This window comes from Garra rufa, chromosome 23 (genome assembly GCF_049309525.1).
Source record: "Garra rufa chromosome 23, GarRuf1.0, whole genome shotgun sequence".
Lineage (NCBI taxonomy): Eukaryota > Metazoa > Chordata > Actinopteri > Cypriniformes > Cyprinidae > Garra > Garra rufa.
In genome coordinates, this window is record NC_133383.1 from 9,392,705 (window position 1) to 9,414,062 (window position 21,358).

At 36.8% G+C, this 21,358-nt stretch overlaps 1 protein-coding gene across 3 annotated transcripts in view; it reads left to right on the top strand.

The window, feature by feature from the left end:
- Nucleotides 1-224: 224 nt before the first annotated feature.
- cabp1b (calcium binding protein 1b) overlaps nucleotides 225-21,358 on the top strand; it is a 38,905-nt gene continuing 17,771 nt past the window's right edge. Inside the window, exon 1 of one of the 3 annotated variants that reach the window (XM_073829432.1) lies at nucleotides 225-1,031. In XM_073829432.1, coding sequence (XP_073685533.1) covers nucleotides 477-1,031 — 555 coding nt within the window. In that variant the 5' untranslated portion in view covers nucleotides 225-476. Of the gene's footprint in view, nucleotides 1,032-19,085; nucleotides 19,545-21,358 lie in introns of those variants that run through there. The other 2 variants (XM_073829433.1, XM_073829434.1) reach the window with 2 other exon arrangements.

Sequence of the window (21,358 nt, forward strand, 5' to 3'; positions counted from 1 at the left end):
ATTAACGGAAATGTTCAATAACATTTTTATAGTCAAGGCTTTAACTATGAAATATTTTAGGCTGATGTAAAAGCCCCCGTTTCCACTAATGAAAAGACTGAATACTGAGAGAACAATTCACCTGCGCACAAGTCACGTCACACCGTCATTAATATTTTGTTTTGACGTCCTTTTATTCTTCAATGGTTTCTCGAGGCAGTTTGACGTAACTTTAATCCTGAGAGAGAGAGAGAGAGAGATAGAGAGAGAAAGAGAGAGAGAGAGAGGGACAGAGAGAGAGAGAGAGAGATTCACTTGTTAATGCTGAATTTTGGTGGCAGCGCGCTCAATGGGGTCACGAGGGACCGAACAAAAAGTCCTTCACTCAGCTTTCACCGGAGAGATTCCCACCTGGCCAACGACACGTTCAAATATTCAGCCTTTTTACTGAGATATCTGACTGAACTGTAGAACTTCACGAGTTTGTGGGGGTCAAAATGAGCTCCTCGCTTCCAAAAAGCGAATCCACCACATCCCTAATCAAAACGAACCGGAGAGTCCGCACGGACCCCGCGAGTCACCACGGGCACCGGCACACGGGAGGCGGCGGCGAAGACTCATGCTGGACCGATGAGTGCGATGCCACCGCCCGGAGACCTCTGTGCCAACCGAAACACGGACGGAAAGCGGAGAAGGTCCACCGCGGTCAGGATGGAGGTTATCAGGAGGATGGACCGGAACACCGCAAACCGTCACGGCATCATCACCACCACCACCACCACCACACTATTGACCCTCCTGTCCAACTCCACGGGAATCCCCGCACTAGCCGGACGCCCTCGCCGACTTCATCCCTCTCCAAGCGCTCGGAGGAAGCCGCGCTGTTCTTTGAGACGAAGGACAAGCATCGGACGGGCTCGAATCAAAGCCTCACCTCCAGTCCACCTCCAGCGCTTCAGCCCAGCGGTACGCGCGCCCCCGGGAGAGCAAGCGCGTACAGCGGCGCGCTTGATGCAGACCTCCATCCCATAGTCAAATCAGTCTTTGGACAGGTAGGGTGACTACTGTACTGTAAGTCGTTTAGCTGATTCTTGTATCGAAAGTGACTTACTGTACATTTTTGAAGTACACTGCTCAAAAATAGGCTATAATAGCAACAGATTACAATCAATATTTGATTGAGCAAGTTTCAAATCAAAAAGTGAATCATTCAGAATCAGTAAGATGGTTTTAAATTGTTCTATATTAGCTTCTTCATCTACATAAGTACATATGTGACCCTGGACCACAAAACCAGTCTTAAATAGCCAAAAAGTACATTGTATTTGTCAAAATTATTGATTTTTATTTTATGCGAAAAATCATTAGGATATTAGAGATCATGTTCCATGAAGATATTTTGTAAATTTCCTAACGTAAATATGTCAAAACTTAATTTTTTATTAATAATATGCATTGCTAAGAACTTCATTTGAACAACTTTAAAAAAATTTCACCCTCAGATTACAGATTTTCAAATAGTTGTAGCCTGGCCAAATATTGTCCTATCTTTACAAACTATCCCACCTTACATAAATAGAAAACTTATTAGAAAGCTTTCAGATGATGTATAAATCTCAATAAAAAAAATTGACCCTTATGACTGGTTTTGTGTTCCAGGGTCGCATATATAAAGTGTCCATGGACCAGATTTTTAGGATAAAATTGATATCAATAAGGGAAGATGTATATTGTGCCACCATGCACTTCAGATTTTCACAAGTGTAATCACTGTTTGCCTTTTTAATAGTTCAGGATAAATGGTGTTACAAAATCTTATTTAAAAAGAATAAAAAATAAAGACAATTAAAATGTATATGACTAAAACATTATTAAAAGAAAATTATATAATAATAATATATATAATACATTCACAGTTAAAAATAGATTTAGCTATTTTGTTGTCACACTGCAGTAGGGTAACAATCAACTAATCATCATCACAATAAATTGCTAAACATGACAACAGCAACAGCAGTGTAAAACAAATTGGCAAACTGTCAAACCATAATTATTATTTATGGCTCGATGCATGCTGGGAAGAATGTGTGGGACTGAACCATAAAACCATCGGATTCACTCAGTAATCTCTTCATTAGGAATTGTTCAGACAGAATGATTACACCCTTCATAAAAAGTGTAGATTTTATTCCAAGCATGCTTGCATTCAGTTAACACAAATTTGGTCACATATTACTGTTCAAAATAAAAACCACAACAACAAATGAAACTCAACAGGTGCTCATTGGGGAATTAAAACGAAATCCAAACAGAGACATTCAGGACTCTGCAAAAATGTAATAAGTTTGAAGTCACTTGAGATAAAAGTGTCTGCTAAATGATTAATCATTAATGAATGTTCTCGCTTATAACCTAACGCTGTCCAGCTGAATTATAGTTTATGACACTTCTGTGAGCATCACTGTGCCTCATTGAAGACATTTGAATAACGTGTAACTGGAGAGCATGTGTCTTCAGGATATGATCTCTCTATGATCAGATAATGATGATAAAACTGCATTATGCATGAGGATTTGAAGATTAAAGTGAAACAAAAGTCTCAGAGACGTGCCAGGTTGAGGTCAGAGTGCACAGACAAAATAAAGCCTGCTGAGGAGTCAGATGCTGGTCAGAGTGCTTGATTTGGCCCTATGCCGTCAATGTTAAATGATTGATGGATAACTGACATGCATATTATATAGTGAAATAAAAGGAGCTGTTGTAGAAATTGCAACCGGGTACATATGATATAATTTTAGATCTTTTGAGGCGATACAGAAATTGAGTTTCATGACTTTTTAGAGTTTTTCCATACACTCTCATACAATGCAAAATAAGGGGAAAAAAACGTAAAATGTAATTTTCCATCAGGACATGTCTGTTAAATCACAATGCAATGCATAATGCAAAATACAGGTAAAACACCTGTGAAAACTCAAAAATCAAATATTCTTCATATTAACACAGTGCAATTTGATGCCACTTTCTCCTGCTGCTTTCTATCTGTGAAGGACAATAACTAACCATCCTGCTGTTGTGGCACAGAAATAACACTTCCAAATTCAGGTTAAAGCTTCGATAGGTCAAAGACACAGAAAGGCACACATTTATCTTGCTATCTAAATGAGGACATACCATAGACTTAAATTATTTTATATAAAGTTAATTATATTTGCAACAAACTAAAACTGACCCATGCTTCAACCCTACACAAATGCAAACAAGCAAATGAACACCCCTCACGCACTGGTTTTGTCTTTCTAGTGTGTATTTCAGACAAAACCTGTAAAGGGACATAGTGATAGTCAATGCTTTTGTGTTCACTTGCAAAGGTTTTGCGTTCCCTGAAAAAAAAATAAATACAAAATTGAAGTAGCATGGGTATATTTGTAGCAATAGCCAAAAGTACATTGTATGGGTCAAAATTATTGCTTTTTTATGCCAGAAATCATTAGATATTAAGTAAAGATCATTATCCATAAAGATATTTTGTAAATTTCCTATCTTAAATAAGTGATGTGCATTGTTAAAAACGTAATTTGGACAACTTTAAAGGCGATTTTCTCAATATTTAGATTTTTTTGGACCTTCATATTCCAAATTTTCAAATAGTTGTATCTCGGCCAAATATCGTCCTGTCCTAACAAACTGTACATCAATGGAGAGCTTATTTATTTCAGCTTTCAGAAGATGTATAAATTCCAGTTTAAAAAAAAATTGACCCTTATGACTGGTCTTGTGGTCCAGGGTTAGATATCATATAATAAATATATGGCCGTACATATAAAAGACACATATTTCAGTGTTTTTGCAAACGCAATAATTTTGTGAGAGACCACAAATGTTTTGCAAGTGCATGCAGAGTTTCTCAGTAGAACAGAATAGTTTTGTGAGAGGATGCAAAGTATCTTAGGGGAACACAATACATTTGCAAGAAAATGCAATTGTGACAAAATATAATTTTGTCCTACAATCTCTCTTTTTTTTTTTTTATCTCAGTGTCTCTTTAGGGGCTCCATATGAAGTACAAAGTAATATAAATATAACAAGTCGTAGTTTGCAAATTTGTATTATTTTTATTTTAATTTGTACTTTAAATGTTAAATTATTTTGATAATTTTCAGACTTCAAGGACGTTCTGGTTTTGGCAGATTTAGCTGGTTTCTAGAGCCATTTTTTCCTCTGATTTACAGTTAACATTAACTCCCTCTCCTTTGATACTTTATCTGGAATGTCACCGTTTCTGTCACTGCAACTTTTTGAACAGGCGAACTCATGCACACACATACAAATGAAATTGTCTACCTGATGAAAAAGTATTTAAAACAGGTTCATATTTTAGAAAATGTAGTTATTATTTGCATCATTATTAATTTATCTCATGCACCCGCAACTCTCCTGCAAATAATCAGAATGCATTTCCGAGTATTTCATGAATTTTTTTTCTGTTTAAGTTTTATTAAACTGTAGATCAAAATAAAAAAGGCATATACGGATAAATTATGTGAACGCATCTCCGAAATAATCGCAAGCATGTTGCCATTAGTCAGTGCCGAACAACAGGCAAATAAAATATGACTGAGGTCACAAAAGTGATTTAGTCAAGATAAGTGAGGGGTTTTCTTTTCTTTTTGTTTTTTTTGAGTAAAATTAATGACAGGCGGCAGCGGCTGATGTCAATACATGAATCTAATACACCCTTGTTTTCTTTGTCCACTCTTTACATTCACTTAAACACTCACACACTAACATTCCTTATATACAGTATTAGTGAGGATGCAATAATTTCCATACTAAGTTGACATTTGCGACCCTGGACCACAAAACCAGTCATAAGGCCAATTATACACCTGAAAGCTAAATAAATAAGCTTTTCAATGATGTATGGTTTGTTAGGATAGGACAATATTTGGCCGAGATACAATTTTTTGAAAATATAGAATCTGAAGGTGCAAAAAATTCACCTTTAAAGTTGTCCAAACGAAGGTCTTAGCAATGCATATTACTAATCAAAAAAGTTTTGATTTATTTACGATAGGAAATTTACAAGATATCTTCATGGAACAAGATCTTTACTTAATATCCTAATGATTTTTGGCATAAATGTCAATTTTGACCCATACAATGTATTGTTGGCTATTGCTACAAATATACCTGTACTACTTAAGTCTGAGACTATGGTTTTGTAGTCCAGGGTCACATTTACTAAACCAATACCTTAAACCCAACCATCAAACAAACCTGTTGGCATTATTAGATTTAAACCAAAGTGTGACTTGGCCCATTTATTAGCACTGAGACTTCAAAGACAAATAGCAACACTTCAAATATCAATTTAAGCTGAATACACAAGCACACAGAAACCATTCTTTGCTCTGTGCCTGAGCTTGAATGAAACAAACCAACTAAAGTACATTAATTAAATGCAAGTGAATTTGTTTAATTTGTATGTGAAGAGAAGGACACTTATCTGGAAAAAGCATTTCTAAAGAGCTGAGAATAGCACTTTTAACTGCAGTTATGTGTAATTATAATCAGCACAATTTTTATCAATCATTATAAATGTAATACAAGTAACCGAAATCACATTGTTGATCACTTTTTTGAGACCCACACCTGATAACGTCACAAGACGCCTATTCTATCACTAGATTTAGGTGTTTTCTTACAGTCAGAAACCCAAGATTCAGTATTGCCAGGAACCAAGTTGAGTCAGTCCCAGTTTTGACACTTTTGCTCGGTTTTAAGCGCCTCCCAGGCATCATTAGTCTTTGGCTTGTAAATGTCATGCAGTCATTTTGTCACAACCCCTCAATGTAAGACCTGCGCAAAAGTTAAAATGCATGCACGTTTCTTGAAAGTACATTCAGCCGTGACTGACGTGACACACGATTTCGATGTCGTACAACATGTTCGCATACGCATGAGCTCAGCTCGCATCCAGAAAAGCCCAGCAAACGGAAACGCTGCTGTATTTATAGCGCCACCGTGTCTATTTTTTTCCTCGTATAGTGGATTGATATTCCTCAAATGCTATGTTTCATATTTCCTTATGTAACATCAAGGCCCGCATACAGTCCCTACAGAAATCATTCTCCGCCAGCAGGCGCTAAATATAGCAGCTCAAGACCTGATTAGAGCGGAGAGGGGAAAGCTGTCTTTTGTGCTGGAGTGAAAAAATTCAAATCCATTAGCTACCTGACACGTGGGGTTTGAAACCGTGAAACTGAAGAACGGATTCGAGCGTAGCTCATCACCTTGTCCAGACTGATCTAACGTACATGACAGAACTGTTTGCACAATACTTTTTAAAATGATTATTGGTGTTTAAAGTGTGATAAGTGTGATTTTCATTATAAAATCAACCAGTGTTTTAAATATGCAAGCAGAGTGTTATATATACACTCTTAAGCTTCAGTTTAGATTCATATCTGCTTAAAGAACACTTTGGAGGCTGAAATAGATATGACTCTAAATTAAAATGTTTCAGTCTCTTTCATTGACCTAAAAGCTTTACTTCTAAAAGTGTACGTTCCTAATGAAAACCAAATGAGCTTAAAGGAGAAGTTCTTGTTCAGAACAAAAATGTACAGATAATTAACTCACCCCCTTGTCATCCAAGATGTTCATGTCTTTCTTTCTTCACTCATAAAGAAATGTAGTTTTTTTTTTTGAGGAAAACATTTCTAATTTCTCTCCATATAGTGAACTTCTATGGTGCCCCTGAGTTTGAACTTCCAAAATGCAGTTTAAATGCAGCTTCAAATGGCTCTAAATGATCCCAGTTGAGGAAGAAGGGCCTTACCTAGCAAAACTGTTATTTTCTAAAAAGTTTGTACAATTTATATACTTTTTAACCTCAAATGTTCATCTTGTCTAACTCTGCGTGTACTCTGTGTATTCTGGTTCAAGGCAGTTAGGGTATGTCGAAAAACTCCCATCTCATTTTCTCCTCCAACAGCAAATTCGTCCTACATAGCTGTTTTACCTGTTTTGTAAAGGGCATTTGATCTTCTTTGCACGTTCACTTTGTAAACACTTGGTCGATAAAAAAATGAGAAAATGGGAGTTTTAACTGTCTTGAACCGCAATACACAGAGTACATGCAGAGCTAGACAAGATGAGCATTTGAGATTAAAAAGTATATAAATTGTTCATTTTTATTAGAAAATAACTGATTGTATCGCTAGATAAGACCCTTCTACCTTGGCTAGGATTGTTTAGAGCCGTATGAAGCTGCATTTAAACTGGATTTTGGAAGTTCAAACTTGCGGGCACCATAGAAGTCCACTATATGGAGAGAAATTCTGACATGTTTTCCTCAAAAAACAATTTCTTTACGACTGAGGAACGAAAGACATAAACATCTTGGATGGCAAGGGAGTGAGTACATTATATGTAAATTTTTGTTCTGGAAGTTAACTTCTCCTTTAAAGGGATAGTTCACTCAAAAATGAAAATTCTGTCATTAATTATTCACTCTCATGTTGTTCCACACCCGTAAGACCTTCGTTTATCTTCAGAACACAAAATAAGATATTTTTGGTGAAATCCAAGAGATTTTTAACATTGCAGACAGCAACGCAGTTGACACATTCAAGGCCCAGAAAGGAAGTAAGGACATCATTAAAATAGTCCATGTGGCATCATTGGTTCAACCTTAAATTTATGAAGACAGTTAAAATTACAACTTTATTCAATAATTTCTTCTCTTCTGTGTCGGTCTCTGCCACACATTCAGGGGTGAGAAATCTCTCAGATCTCATCAAAAATATTGAAATTTGTGTTTTAAGTGAGATAAGTAATTAATCACAGAATTTTCATTTTTGGGTGAACTAACCTCTTCCTTTAGCACCCTAAAAGGGTTCTGCTATTGTTTCAAGTCCAAAAGCTCTTAAAAACAATACATTTAAGGAAATCAGGATTCTGATATTGTTATAAATCCAAAAACCTATCTGGTTCTATTTAGAACCACTTCATATTTTCGTTTCAATGAGCTTGTTTAAATGCACTGATTTCATCAGTTGGAATGAATCCAATCCCATTTCAGATTCCAAAAGCTGTGTTGAACCCTAAATGGTACAATCTCGTTAACATATTCATTTAGAAACCCAAAGCAATAATATCACAGGAGCTGTAGTGAGTATTACTGCCATTTGTTCTTTAATGACCTAAAAAGCTGACTTTCATTTTTGTTTAGTTAATATTCCATTTTATACACTGCAGATGTGAGGCATAAATTAAACATACGCAAGTTCATATGACGTAAAACACAAAGTATCAATGCACAGATCAAGGTGTTTACATGAAGACTTGTTAGTCTGATTGTAATCCAATTATAAACTGATTATTTGGATTAGCATCATCTTTTTTAGAGCAGATGTTTTCCACAGCATCTCCATCTGGTCAGTTTCCTTGTTGGATTCTTTTCAGCCGCTGTGTGTCGCAGAAGTCTTGCGCTTCTGCTCACAATCTTCCTTTTACTCTCTCTCTCTTTTTTTTTCTTGAGGCAGGAGAGATTAATATCTTTACGCTGACATCACTTGACCTGACTTACGTTCACTAACAACAAATTATGCCACTAACCCACTTTTGGAGATGTGCTGCATGCATCAAAAGCACAGTTTTTGGCATTATTGTTCTCACAGTGAGATTTCAGATCAATGCCTTTGCTCTGCCGGCAGGGGCTGCCCGTTTCAGGCTCCCTGACTCTGGCAGAGATAATGAGCTACTTCTTCTGACAAAATGACATTCTGTCACTCTTTGTCAAGTCGTTTGCATCCTTCCTCCCTGCTGCTGCCAAACTGGGATGGATGGATGGATGGATGCAGGAGATGGAGGAGCAAGGAGCAAGGCGTCCTTTATCTTTATGTATTATGTAAGAAATACTCAACTCAGTGTTCAGAATTAGGTGATGCAGAACCACTTTAGCTCTGCCTCTCACTCGTTTGGCTCAATTTGTGCTCATTCTTTGGGCTTTTTCCGGAGCATTCAGTCGCTCCCGCCCTCCCTCTCCAGCCCACTTGGGTCACACCGACCTTGCAAGGGTCTGAGGAGGGGAGAGATGGAGAACAAGAGGCAGAGCGGAAGGCAAACGGAGAGATAGTTGAAAAGAACCGGGCGTAAATAGATGAGCAAAAAGAGGATTCGTAAATAAGCGATACAGGCTGTGGCGTAAATTCCACGTCATTTCTGTCTTCCATACAATTTCAAAGTCCTGTGCTATTTATAGAAGCCAGTGTGTGTTTTTTATTCGCCCATGGATTGCAGGGGAGAAAATGCAGAATTTCTAAGCCTTTCTCAGTCTGCGTAATCGAGAGAGAGAGAGAGAGAGAGAATAGACCTTGAAATTCCTTCCTAGGCACATCCCGGAGGAACATGTTATTGCTCTGAGCTTGATCTTTCATAGCTCTAGAGACTTTATCGAGTTCTCACTTGTGTTCCATTCCTCAGGAGAAATAAAATAGGTGATTCTCACAATATGCAGGTCACATTTGACTCAAAAAATAGGAAGAAAAAAAAAGGAATATATAAAACATAATAAAGATATTATAAAATATCAAAATACTTTTATAATAAAATAGAAACCCCCCAGAAAATATAAAATATAGAATTACTTTATAAGAATAAAATATATTATTAATTCTTTAAAAATGCCACAAAATCGCAATGCTGAAGTATGAAAATTTTTGCTTAACATTTTATTTATTTCTTTAGATTTTTATGTTCTCACATGTTTCGTGAGATTCACCCCACAAATAGACAAACATTACGCAACTGTTGAGATACAGTATGAGAATTGAGCATAAGCCTATGTGGATGGCAGTTCAGATCATTTGAACTTATAAAAATTAAAAAGAAAACATAAAATAAAAGTATAAGCGTAATTTGAAGATGCAGTGTATGACAAATTTTAATGTCACAAAATGTTAATGCTTCTAAAAGTACAGCTTGATTTTCATGCAACATTTATTTCTTTTTTTTCCTAATGTTCTGGACACTTTTGCAAGATTCACTCTAATATAGACACAAATTACGCAATTGTCGACATATGGTATGAGTATTGACCATATGCAAAAAAAATGTGTGGATTGCAGCTCATTCAGATCATTTGAGAAAACAAAAATAAACTAAAAATCAAAAACTTATTGAAAGATACAATGTATGACCAATTTTAATGTCACAAAACGTTAATGTTTCTTAAAGTACATATCGATTTTCATGCAACATTTATTTATTTTGTATTTTTTCTTATGTTCTGGACACGTTTTGCAAGATTCACTCAAATTACGCAATTGTTGACATATATGACTATATGCAAAAAGTGGATAGCAACTCATTCAGATCATTTGAACTTGCAAAAATTCAAAAAGAAAACCATAAAATAAATAAAAATATAAAACAAATGAAGAGATACATAAATGACAATAGATAGCACAGAAACACAGTCATTTATAATGTTTTAATCATCCTTTTTCATTTTTGTCCCTACATCATTTAAGAGCTGAATACATAAGCTTTCCATTGATTTCCATTGAAAATATGTTGCCGAGATACAACTATTTGAAAATCTGGAATCTGAGGGTGCAAAAAATCTAAATATTGAGAAAATCGTCTTCTTATGTGCATTGCTAAGAAAACCATTCTTAGCAATGCATATATTATTAATAAAAAATTAAAAAAATATCTTAATGGAACATGATCTCTAATATCCTAATGATTTTTGGCACAAATTTTTTTTTAATTTTGACCCATACAATGTACTTTTGGCTGTTGCTACAAATATACCCATGCTACTTAAGACTACTTGAGTTTTGTAGTCCAGGGTCACATTTAGATGTGAAATTCTTGCAATATTAAAGAGACTCCATTTGCAATTTATCTTTCAAATGTGATCAGAACGTGGATTCAGGTGCTTTTATACAAGCATTAATAAAAAATGTATTAAAGAGCACTGTGTGTTTAGCATACGTCTTCATAGGGAACAAAACATAGCACCACCTGAGGCAAGCACTTGACACTCAGGTACGACAGGTGAGTGTGAAGGGTCGAGCAGAGAGGAAGACGGAGTGAAACTAGAGCTAATGAAGTGTTCGAATGGGGGAAAGAACAACACTTCTGAAGAGCTGCTACATTTTTGATGCTCTTAGAAGAACATGAATGAATATTTCAAGAGAAATGTCTTATACTGCATGTAAATCCGACTCCCTTTTGAGAAACCGACATGAAATGTGTATTAAAGCGAATAACCTATTCAATATTTCCCAACAGATCAGCGCTCAGATTTCCTTCCGATACTATAAAAATCTAGCTATCAGTATATTCATGATATATTCTTTAATAAATTAGTTCACTTCCGGAATAAAAAAATCCTGATAATTTACTCACCCACATGTCATCCAAGATGTTCATGTCTTTCTTTCTTCAGTCGAGAAGAAATGAAGGTTTTTGAGGGAAACATTCCAGGATTTTTCTCCATATAGAGGACTTAAATGGGGATCAACGGGCTGAAGGTCCAAATTGCAGTTTCAATGCAGCTGAGGAATAAGGGTCATATCTAGTGAAATAAGTCATTTTAAAAAAAATATACATTAATATACTTTTTTTAACCACAAATGCTCATCTTGCACTAACTCTGTGATGCATGTCCATGACTTCACGCATTACGTAACAAGTTTAGCAGCTGCCTTAAAATATTAAGTTAAATCAACTTAAGTCATTTCAACTCACAAGTTAAATCAACTCATTTTTATTGTAATAAGTTAAAATGACAGAGTTTTAAGCTGGGTTTAACTTAAAATTTTAAGGCAGCTGCTGAACTTAGGTTTTTAAGTTGAATATGGTCAACTTTTTACAGTATAGGTCAAAATACTTATTTTCTCCAACATCGTTGTTTTCCCTTTTTATGTAAAGGACGTTTGACTTTCTTTGCACATCACACGTGACCTTTCCAATGTGACTACATAATGCATGAGGTCAAGCTAGTGCAAGGCAAGCATTTGTGGTTAAAAAGTATATAAATTATTATTATTATTATTATTTTTGAAAATGACTGATTATTTCACTAGATACGACTTTTATTCATTAGCTGGGATCATGTAAAGCCATTTTAACCTGTATTAAAGCTGCAATTTATACCTTCAACTCACTGGCTCCCTTTGAAGTCCACTATATAAAAACTTTCTTTTCAACTAAAGACAGAAAGACATGAACATCTTGGATGACATTGCTGTGAGTAAATTATCAGGATACATAAATTAATCCTTTAAGTTTATCTTTTTCTGTAAATATTCCCAAGATCAGGGATGTATCTTTGATCTTAGGACGGCTCCTGTCCAAGCGTGTGTGTGATTGTGTAAGCTGAAGCAGGAAGCTCAAATGCCATCAGCACGCCTGAAACGAACACGAACCTCTCTGCTCGTCTTCCTGTCTCTCTGGCTGCCTGTCGCCGTGTCCAACAGGATTATCCATGACCTCACATCTTCGTTAAAATGAAGAAGTACTTATTAACATTGCTGTCAGAATGATCCTTTCATTTGAGCTTGAATTCCTGGAGCTCAAATGGAGGAGCGTGACGCCAGCAACGTCAAGGTCATGGGGTTTGTTTCTCTCATTGATCTGCTAAATGAAAAAGAGAGAGTATGTCATTTAACAGCATTTATTCACTGAACAGACATTTTTATCCAACGAAAAAATAAGGAACAACACAACCACAAGTAATTAATCATAAGAACTCAACAGGACTGCAATATATTCTAAACCCATACACTGCAAAACAATGATTTATTAATTTGGTATTTTTGTCTTGTTTTTCAATACAAACATCTATGCCTTCTTAAATCAAGATACATTTGTGGCTCTGGAGCACAAAACTAAGTCTTAAGTAGCACGGGTATATTTGTAGCAGTAGCCAAAAATACATTATATGGGTCAAAATGATCAAATTTTCTTTTTTCAGATTTCCCAACACATTGGCTTGGGGTTATTGTCATTAAAACTATTAAAAACATTTTTTTTTTTAACTGAAGTAAGGTCAAATTAAAATAAAACTTAATGAAAACTTAGTGAAAACACAGACTAGATTAAAATGAATTGAAAATTAAAGCTAAGTTGAAGCATGAATATTACTAACTAGAAATAAATCTAAACTAAAGCTGAACTAAAAATGAAATAAACCTAAACAGTTATATTTAAAACAAAAATGTAAAAACTATTAAAAAAAGATTCTTTAAAAGATCCTTGTAAAAAACAGTTCATCCCGTTTTGGTGCATGACACTTAAATGATAATGAGCTACTGCTAACCCCGCCTCTCTTTTCCACTTTTTGTGTATTTAGTGGCGCGTTACCATCAAAAACAAAACTAATCCACTGCGTCCTCAGTGGCTCTGATGTTGGGAGAAAATATTTACAAGAGATATTGATGATGCAGAGGAAAATGTATGTCTTCAGAGGTTGCTTTTCAATAGCTCAGGAGTTCTAGGGCTTCTCATAAAAATCCCTGAGAGAAATTCAATTAGAAACAAATGAAGATGAAAATTAAGAATCTCATGTTCACTTTAACATCCAACTACAAAACACCTAAATTACTTCTTGCAAACAAAGTTTGGCATGTTACTAAAGTCACATCTAAAAAAAAAAAATTTCATAAAGTAATCGTATGATATCAACGTGAGCTCCAGTATTTCCCGCTCTGTAAACAAAAGTTAAAGTTCATCTCGGCTACTTTTTGTTTCTGAAAGGAGATGGACTGAGAAGAATAAGCCAGAATCTACCTCAGAAGAAGAATGCAATGCAGAAATTATAGTAACGCTACATTTTATTGTCAGTAGCGGTAATCGAGTTGTAACGGGGAAACAGTCATTCGTTTGATTAATCGTTGCTAAAAAAGTTAGAAACACTGTTATTTCCATCACTGCTTACGAAACATAAGCTACGTTCCCATTACAGATTTGCGCAAAACTTTGGCGCTATTTTGTAAATGTTGATTAAAAAGTATTGCGAAATGACGGCGTTTCCATTAACCAATGATATGCGACTAAAGCCTATTTTTTTCCCTCTCAGTCATGGCAACGAATTTTTGTGGGATTTTGGCTATATTTAATCAAATGTGACCTGTAAATGCCAAAAAAAAAAAAAACATTTCCATTGCTGTTTTGTGAAATATTCCTTTTTCAAATTGTCTGAAAAACCAATTTATGCAAGCATAAAAACTTTGCAGTATATGGGAGTTTTTGTGCAATTGACGCGTTTCCATTAGGCGTATTTTCAATTCCCGTTTTAATTTAAACAATTTAAAGTGTAATGGAAAAGCAGCTATTGTTGTTGCGGAAATATGCTAATACAGGACAGTCTGTCAACAGTCGTGGGCGGGGCCTGAGCATTATGATAATATGATATGATAATTGAGACTTTCTAGTTTTGTTGATGATTTAAAAAATGGGTTAATGGATTTATAATCTTTGTAGGGTGGTTGTGTCCACACACTGTAAAAGTAAGAAAGAATTTTGCATCCACTGTCCACTTTAATAATCTTTGAGGTGTTTTTATTTGATCACATTACCTCAGGTATTGGTTTTATGCAGATGTGACTATTAAAATGCAGTTATGATGACTCATTTTACATTAACCAAATTTGATTAAACACCAACAATTGTTTTATTACAGCATTTAGGGGCCAAGTCAGTCAGATTGACACACTGTGACTCTGCCTATTGTATGTTTAATGCATACAAAGCAGCTCTGCAACAGGTAAAAAAAAAATATTTTTATGTGATTGGCTGAAACAGTTGATGTCACTGAAATAGTGTACACAATGTACAGTAACACCGGCTAAACAGTTGTGATGACCCTGCAGCTCTAAATCAGAGCTGTTTGTTTAACCTCGACACACTCCTGTAAGCATTACAGTAGTGGAAAGATGGCTTAAATCACCACGTGCGGATTTCTGCATACATGCACGCACAGTTATGCGATTACGGCCCGCTGTTGCGAGCCGGTCTGAGCATGTATGGATACATGCGAGTGTGTGTGCATGTGTGCCAGTGTGTTTCTGCGCTGCTGGTGCGTGTGCTCTTGCTGAGTTGACGTTATGAGAGCGGACGGTGCCTGGCTCTGATTTCTGATGTGTTCTGAAGTTCACAATGAGCCTCCGGTGAAGAGGCTGGCTTCGGCTAGATGATTCATCCTCACCGACAGAGAGAAAGAAAGAGAGAGAGATCAGCCATACATCAGTAAACCCAATAGAGCTGCTGAGAATTAATCAGGGAGGTTAAATGTGCTTACAACAGAGATATTGATGCAGAGGAAAATTGATGTCTTCTGAGGTTGCTTTTTCATAACTCGGGAGTTCTCATCGGACTGGGGCTTCTCATAAAAAATCCTGAGAGAAATTCAATTAAAAACAAATGAAACAAGTATTGACATACAGAGCTTTCAAATGAATGTGAATTGAATTACATAAATAATTTAGTCTGCAGAGAGGTTGATGAGAATACTAAATGTGTTCACTAACAATCACTAAACATTTCATCTACCATTCAGCTTAACCAGTTGCTAAATACTAGTGCGGGGCAATGATTAATCGTGATTAATCACATCAAAATAAACGTTTTTTCTGTACATAATATATGTGTGTGTACTGTGTATATTTATTATGTACAGTCAAGCCCGAAATTATTCATACACCTGTTAAATTCTGACTTAAAGTTACTTTTGTCCAACCAGCAAGTTTTTTTTTTTTGCGACCGGAAATGACACAGGCTTCTTCCAAAAGATAATAAGACGATGTACAAGAGGCATCATTGTGGAAAAAATATTTTTATTTTATTTACATTTGAACAAAAAGTGGCATGTCCAAAATTATTCATACCCTTTGCAAACTGTCACAGTCTATGGGAAAATCCAAAGTTCTATACAATTCCAAATAGTCCAAGACCAAGGAGGACACCACTTCTACAGATAAGGCACACAAAAGCCCGCTTGGCCTTTGCAAATGCTCATCTGGACAGAGAAGAAGACTTCTGGTCTTCTGTTTTATGACCTTCATCCCTAAGAATACCATCTCCACTGTCAAACATGTTGGTGGGAACCTAATGTTTTGGGGGTGTTTTTCAGTCGGTGGACCAGGGAACCTAATCACGGTAAACGGCACCATGAAAAAGGAGCAATACATCAAAATTCTCAACAACAACATCAGGCAGTCTGTAGAGAAACTTGGCCTTGGGCACCAGTGGACATTTCAGCACGACAACGACCCAAAACACACAGCAAAAGTGGTGCAGAAATGGTTAGCAGACAAAAACATTAACGTTCTGCAGTGGCCCAGCCAGAGTCTTGACTTAAATCCAATTGAGAATCTGTGGAGGGAGCTAAAGATTAAGGTGATGGCAATTGCTATGAAAAGCAGGCAAGGCAAGATTAAGTGTTTGCGGAACTGGTGGATTACTGAGCTGAAATCACATAATGATGTTTTATTAACAAAGTTCGGGAGGAGCACGTCAGATACTTAGCCTAATTAACACAGCTGGAACTCACTCAAGTCAATCTACATCATGCATAAATACAGCTGACTTACCTCTACCCATTTGATGGATTATCAGCATCCCTCCACCACCCCATCTCCTCACTCCGAGTTCCTTCTACACATATACATGGGGGGTACTCTAGGTTCGGGCCATTCCCGAGCTCGGAGCCCTTCCCTGGACAGCACGCCAAACACGCTTTACATACTCCAGCTAATTATATGTAAGTGGGAACTCATGAATCATTGAAAAATTCATGCAAAAGTAAATGCACTTTGCATACTTTCATTATATGCCAGTTAGACACTTTTCAGTACTCGATGCCAGACCCTTAATCTTAATTGATTAGGGTCTGGATTTTTCCAGGCTAGTTTCCATCAAAATAAAAGCTTAAAAATGCAGTATGAATTGCTGACAGCTAGCGGTTTAAATGGGTTAAACTGCAGTCCGAACTCAAAATATCTCTTTTAAGTGTAGAAATTTGGAAAGAAGTATTGTAATTGCCCTACTGTAGTGTAAAGCAAAATAATATACCTATGAAATATTCATTTTCATTTATCTTGCAGTGCAATTGTTTTATAATTAGTGGTGGGCATAGATAATTTTTTTTAATCTAGATTAATCTAGATTAAATCTTGAAATTAATCTAGATTAAAATGGCTAATTTGAATTCTGCTGAAGGCATTCAGAATATGTGTGCTACCCAAATAATGACTAAAAGTAAGTCTTTGAGAACGGGTTTCTCAAGCCAGGTGGCGCATTAGACCAGGCGCTCATCTCCTGTTTCCAAAATGCATTACAAACTGCTTGACAATTGCATTTACAACACAATTAACTATACAAACTTGTGTAACCAAGTACTTCTGTGCAAAAGGCTGTACGACGTGCGCGTTCCCGTAAAATACACAGGCGCGCGGGTATGGATAGCCTATCTGCGTGCATAGTCTTCCAATAAACTGCGTTGCTTTTAGAAGCGTCAATTCAGTTGTTGCATATAGTTTAATGTCTTTATTTCGGGATTATCAAAGTAAATTATAACTCAAACTTGAGATTTTACTGGGGCACAGCAGATTTTCACTGGGGCATGTGCCCCATTAAAAAGGGTCTAGCAACGCACGCACCTGCCCTGAAGCGGCTTCATAACTGCCTCCATGTCTGCACGTCTCATTTGATGTGGTCATTTCACAGAAGTTGAAGACTCATTCTCACCCCCTACAGTGCAATTCAACTAGATATACGTCATCCGCGCTAAAATATCAAGGTGAAAGTCATCATATCTTGCGTAGTTTAGACCCAGCTCCCAACCCAACTTTGAGAATAGATTAACGGCGATATTTTTTTTATCGCGCGATATGAGTCTCACGTTAACGCAGCACGTTAACGCCGATAACGGCCCACCACTATTTATAATACATGGCTATTTCTGTCATTGTGGGTATTAATATATTCCAGTTTGTTTGTCTTCCTAAAACACCAGTGTGAATGTAATTGAGACAGTATATCACAAATAAAAAGAGGGTTGAGTCCTCTTTAAAGTTCGGGTACAAGTCAATTCATTGAATTTTTCTTAACTGACTTAATTTCTCTTAGTTAAGAACATAAGTTGGAGATCTAATTTTGAAATCTTAACGTGCATTAGACAGAAGAATTTAACTTTAAAATGTAACAAAAAAAAATCTTCATTTGTCTTTATTTTTTAAAAACATTGCAATAAATATATCGTGGACTTCATATCGTTGATGTTACCATATTGGGAGATTCATTACATTCCTATATTTGAACAAATAAAATTTACATTTAGAATTCAAATTTGCATAATTGGTGTGTGGCCAAAATGCTCTGTTTGCCCTCAAATTTTAATATCACTGCTGTCTAGAAAACATTCAAGATGTTAAAGGGATATTTCACCCAAAAATTTGTTTGATGATAACTAGTGTGACTTCCTTTCTTCTGTGGAAAATAAAAGATATTTAGAAGAATGTTGGAAACTCAACTGTTTGGTTGTAATTGTCTTCCATTGTATGGACAAAAAAACACTAAAACATTTCTGAAAACACATTATAAATATAACAAAATTTAAAAAAAGAAAGCGCGAAGTGAGAGCGGTCTAAACAGGAAACGTTCAGACTTAGTGGGCGAGTGCCAGCTCAGCAGGTGAATTCTGGGAAGGGCTTCCTGCCCTCCCCTTATAACCTGCCGTGGCCTTCGGACGGAGCGCTGCGATTTGGCAGCCTTAGCGCATCCGTGCCCGGTGTGGCCCAACCTCACCTTCTCACACGCGGCTTGTGCGTTTTGCCGGCCGGTCTTTGATCTGAACGCTGGCCCTCGTAGCTGGGCGGCACGACTACACGCCAAGTGTGTGTATTTTTAGCTCCATAGCCCCACATCCGTATGTGTGTAATCGACTGTGTTCGTACATGCGTGCTCGCCAGTGTGTGTTTTTGGATTAGTGTCTTCAGCATCTCGCTCGGGGGAAGGTGATACGCTCGTCCGCGCGAGCCTCTTTGTCTGTTTTCGCCTTGTTTGGATGGACGGCTTTAAAACTGAGCAGCTGAGAGTGAGGAAGAGAGAGAGAGAGAGAAAGAGGGAGGGAAATGAGTGAAAGAGAGAGTGGGGGAAAACGAAGGGAGGGTGAACAGGAGAGAGAGAGTGCAAGCAAGTGAACAAGCAATCTTGGCTTTTCTCTTCTGAGCAGCCCTTCACACTGAGACACATGTCTCCTTTTTCTGATCCCTCCATCCACTTCTTCACTCCTCCCTTCCTGTCACCCTGACGTCCTGCATCGCCACCCCTGGATCATCTACATCCTTCCCCTCAAATCCATCTTTCCTAGAAGATAAGCCTGCAGACCTCATCTCACCATCCGTAATCCATGCATGGAGACATGTGGACGCTCGCACACGCGCACAAGCGGGCGCATTGACTCTCAAGCGCGTAAAATTAGCAGAAGGGACTTTACTATGGGAAACTGCGTTAAATCGCCGCTTAAGAATTTCTCCAAAAAGGTAAGATGCTCTTTCTGATAGCTGAGAGAGTGTGTGTGTGTGTGTGTGCTGCGTACGGACTCGACCCGGACCTGGACTGTGTTGCATGGACTGTCAGAGACAAGTTTAATAGCCATGCTCTGAATTCCACTACACAAACGTATACAGTAATTCTAAAAAACACTCTGGACTGAGTGAGACTTGAATTTATTGAGTTTGTGCATGCTAGTGGAGACATTTTGCTGTTGAAAACCTAAAGATACCAAGCAAAAACATTGATGTCCTGCATCAGGATGTAGCGTTTGGTTGCCATCTTTGACCTTGGACGTTTCCAGACGTGTACGTTAATACGTTTCATGATATGCCACATCACGCTGCCTTAATGCAACTAAGTGTAAACGGTAAAGTTCGTTTGAAGCTGCTTCTGAAAGTTCTCAAAGTTCGTTGAAGTTCTTCTCAATCATCTTTAGATGACTTGGGACGTATGCGCTCAAGGATTAGCGCTGGCACCTGCTAAGAGCTCCTCTCCCGGTGTGCCCAATGGCACAGGTTTTTCTTCGGAGGAATGTACGAGCTGGCACCTTACAGCCTTGGCAACAGATGGAGTGTGAAGGTCATGTGCAAATAGAGAGGGGATGTTTGCAAAGACATATGTGCATGCATCATGCTGCCATTACATTATAAAGGCTTTGCGAATAGTATGATAGACAATCAGGCTCATGGCTCATAGCAAGATTCAGTATTTGAGGCCAAATGCAACTGCTGGTGTGTGTTTGTAAGTCTATACCTCAATTTTGCCCACCAGTCGGATGCAGATTACTTTAGCTGCATGTGGTATAGGATAGTATAACTGGAAGGGAAGAGAGGTGGGGAAATAAGATCTAATATGATACTTTAAGTCAATAAAATCTAACCGTTTTACTGACATAATCTGTGTTTGCAAGTAAAACAGGATATTCAATGAGGAAAAATATGAGATTTTTGTTTTTTAGGAACTGATTGGATCGTAAAAAGTGAGCTGAGAAAAAATCAGATGGCTGGAGGGGAAGAATTGAACAAATAAGGGATTTGGGACATCATCCGAAAGGAAAGTCGTTTCAGAGGCGGAGCAAGTTATTATATTTTGATGAAAGATTACAGATTTGCCCTATATATCCACCTTTTTACTCAGTGCCTATGGAAGTAAGCCTATGGGTGAGATCTTCGGTTCAATGTCCGCTATAGGGAAATACGAGAAGAATAACAACGTGCGATAAACAGTAAAACGGTTTGTACTGCAAACCAGTGTGTTTATAATTAAGATAATACATTAAAATAATATGGTAAGACACACCAATTTGCAATATCAAGCAGCAAAACGAGCTGTTTTGTACAGCTAAAAATACCTGGATGAGGATGAGATGGGAATTTAGTTATATATTTAGTTTTCATTTTAATATTACTTATTTAATTTCATTTCATTTCATTTTAAATTTCTAGCTAGTAATTTTAGTGCTTCAACTTACTTTGACTACTTATTTCAAATTTTAATTTAGTTTAAGTTTCCATTTAATATTATATAATTTTAGCTATATTTATTATATTAATAGTTTTAGTCAAAACTGCAATCTTTAACTTTTTTAGTTTTCAAAATTTACAAAATATATAAAATAACCAATTACACTCTTAAAAATAAAGGTGCTTTTAAAGGTTTTTCACAGCGAGGCCATTGAAAGAACCATTTTTGGTTCCACAAAGAATCATTCAGTCAAAGGTTCCCTAAAGAACCATCTCTTTCTTATCTTTTTATAACCTTCTGTCGCCACAAAGAACCTTTTGTGAAACAGAAAGTTTCC